At 34.2% G+C, this 2,109-nt stretch overlaps 1 protein-coding gene across 5 annotated transcripts in view; it reads left to right on the forward strand.

The window, feature by feature from the left end:
* The window catches only part of RHBDD1 (rhomboid domain containing 1), a 28,721-nt gene that overhangs the window by 17,198 nt on the left and 9,414 nt on the right, over positions 1–2,109 (forward strand). For all 5 annotated transcript variants that reach the window (XM_017732902.1, XM_017732900.1, XM_017732903.1 and 2 more), the window contains one exon: positions 383–505. In XM_017732902.1, coding sequence (XP_017588391.1) covers positions 383–505 — 123 coding nt within the window. The remainder of the gene's footprint in view (positions 1–382; positions 506–2,109) is intronic.

Genomic DNA, 2,109 nt, shown 5'->3' on the forward strand with positions numbered 1-2,109 from the left:
GAACCATACCTGTTTTCTAGTGATACCAGTAAAGTGTCCAAGTATTGACAACTAAATGTTAAAAGGAGATGATGAAAACTGTCCTTCAATTTCTGTGTGAAACTTCTTAATAATAGCAATTCTGTGACACTTAGTATAACAATTGTAAGAAATTGAGATGCTTGATCCATCTTTTTTCTGCTGTTCTTTTCTCTCCTGTTGCCATGCTGTAGCTTTGTAAATTAGAAGTTAATTCATGGCATATATTGTATAAATAATTGAACCCTAATAAACTTTTTCTTTCCCAAATTAATTTGTGGAAGAAAGATAAGAAGAAGATAATATCTGATTTCACACTTCCTGAGTAGCAGTAATTTATTTTATTTTTTGATTCATTTTACAGAGTATTATGGCTATTATCCAGATTATCAATACAGAGCTCCAAGGAGCTACTTTGATTATACAGGTGGGCTTACTGAAGAAGAACAGCTTGAAAGAGCAGTGCTAAACAGTCTTAATGAAAGAGGTAGGAATTTTGCTGCATTTTTATCTCTTAAGTTGTGATTCATACTGAAAGGGACTCAGGAGGGAAAACAAAATGTATTCCTCATGACTTATTTTTGGACGTATCTTGTAATTTTGGGAAGGAATGGGTATAAAAGGAGCTTTACTGTAAGGGATACTGACTGTTTTACTGTCTCTTTAAGATGATATTTTGCATAATTTTTAACATTGCGTTTGAGAAAGAAATCCTTCAAAGCTTTTAATATTAAGCAGTTTGAGATGTTACTTGCAAGAATGAGCCATGTGTGGAGTTTTTTTTGAAACTACCAAGAGAACAGAATACAAATAACAATGATAAGATTATGATAATATAAGTAGACAGTATGCACTTTAAAAGCCTTTATGTATCAATGTGACTCACCTGCAACTTTCATTTGTAGCCTTAAATAATCTCCAACACTCCAGGCAAGTATGTATTTTTTGTCTGCTTGTTTTTGAACAAAGGTAAGTTTTGTGCTGTAAGAGAGTATGTGGTTTTTTGGAGAATGTCCTTACATGAAACGCAAGAATGAATTGCAATAGTACGACACTAGAGACTACTGTGGCAAACCAAGTTTCACTTTTAACTTCCCTGCCAACAGCAGCATTTCTTAACACTCTGGTAGTGCCTGGTGTCAGTGCTTGTTACAGTTTTTAAGCCTCACAGGCAAGTGAAGCAGGAAGAGGTATCATTGTATATTGTTTTCAGTATAATTTGGTGTGATCAATTATATAAAGATCTTTATTTTGCACCTCTTTCTCCTACCTGCTGGAGCACTTTGGTTTGGACAAGCAAGATTTAAGAGTTGAGCTCTCAAAATACTTCCTTAAACAAGCTGTGTAAAGGTTCTGTTTGCCTGTAGGCAGATGTCCTACTTAACAAAGAACGTGATATAGAGCATGTCATTGATCACACCTGTTTTAGGGACACAAAGGATGAGATGAAATTTAGTGTGCTAATGGGCAATTAGGATATTCTTCACTGTCAGTTGGTTTGAAAAATAATTAGCTTGAATGAGCACTATCCTTTGAACACAATACAATTTCCCTAAAGCATGAGCATTCAGAGGTTCTTGCAATTACATGGATGATGAAACAGGTACTTAACATGACAAAAAAATACATGAAGTAATTTGAAATAGGTTGTAATAGCAGGTACCACAATCAATTTAGGGGTCTCATATTAATATTTTTTTCCCCCAACTATGACATTTAAACCATCTCAGTTGCTCTGTAACTTGGACAACAGAGTATTCCAATAATTTCAATTGATCATGAATATTTTTTCATCCTTAGTTGGACAAGTACATTTATTATGGCTTTTAGACCACAAAATGTGCCATTATGGATTTAGAATGTTGATCCATTCTTATAAATGGCTGTGATCGTATCCTGCTAAGCTAGTAAAAGAACCAATGACATAATACAGAATTTCCTGGTATCAGCTGTTGTCCACAACTGAAAACTAATTTGTATTAAGACATGCATTGAATTTAAGCTCAGTAGATACTGTTCTCTAAACTCATACATGGGTTATCTAAACCCACCGTAAAGATACAGCATTTCTATTTATTCCACATTCAGGCA

The sequence above is a fragment of the Corvus brachyrhynchos genome, unplaced genomic scaffold (assembly GCF_000691975.1).
Source record: "Corvus brachyrhynchos isolate BGI_N302 unplaced genomic scaffold, ASM69197v1 scaffold435, whole genome shotgun sequence".
Lineage (NCBI taxonomy): Eukaryota > Metazoa > Chordata > Aves > Passeriformes > Corvidae > Corvus > Corvus brachyrhynchos.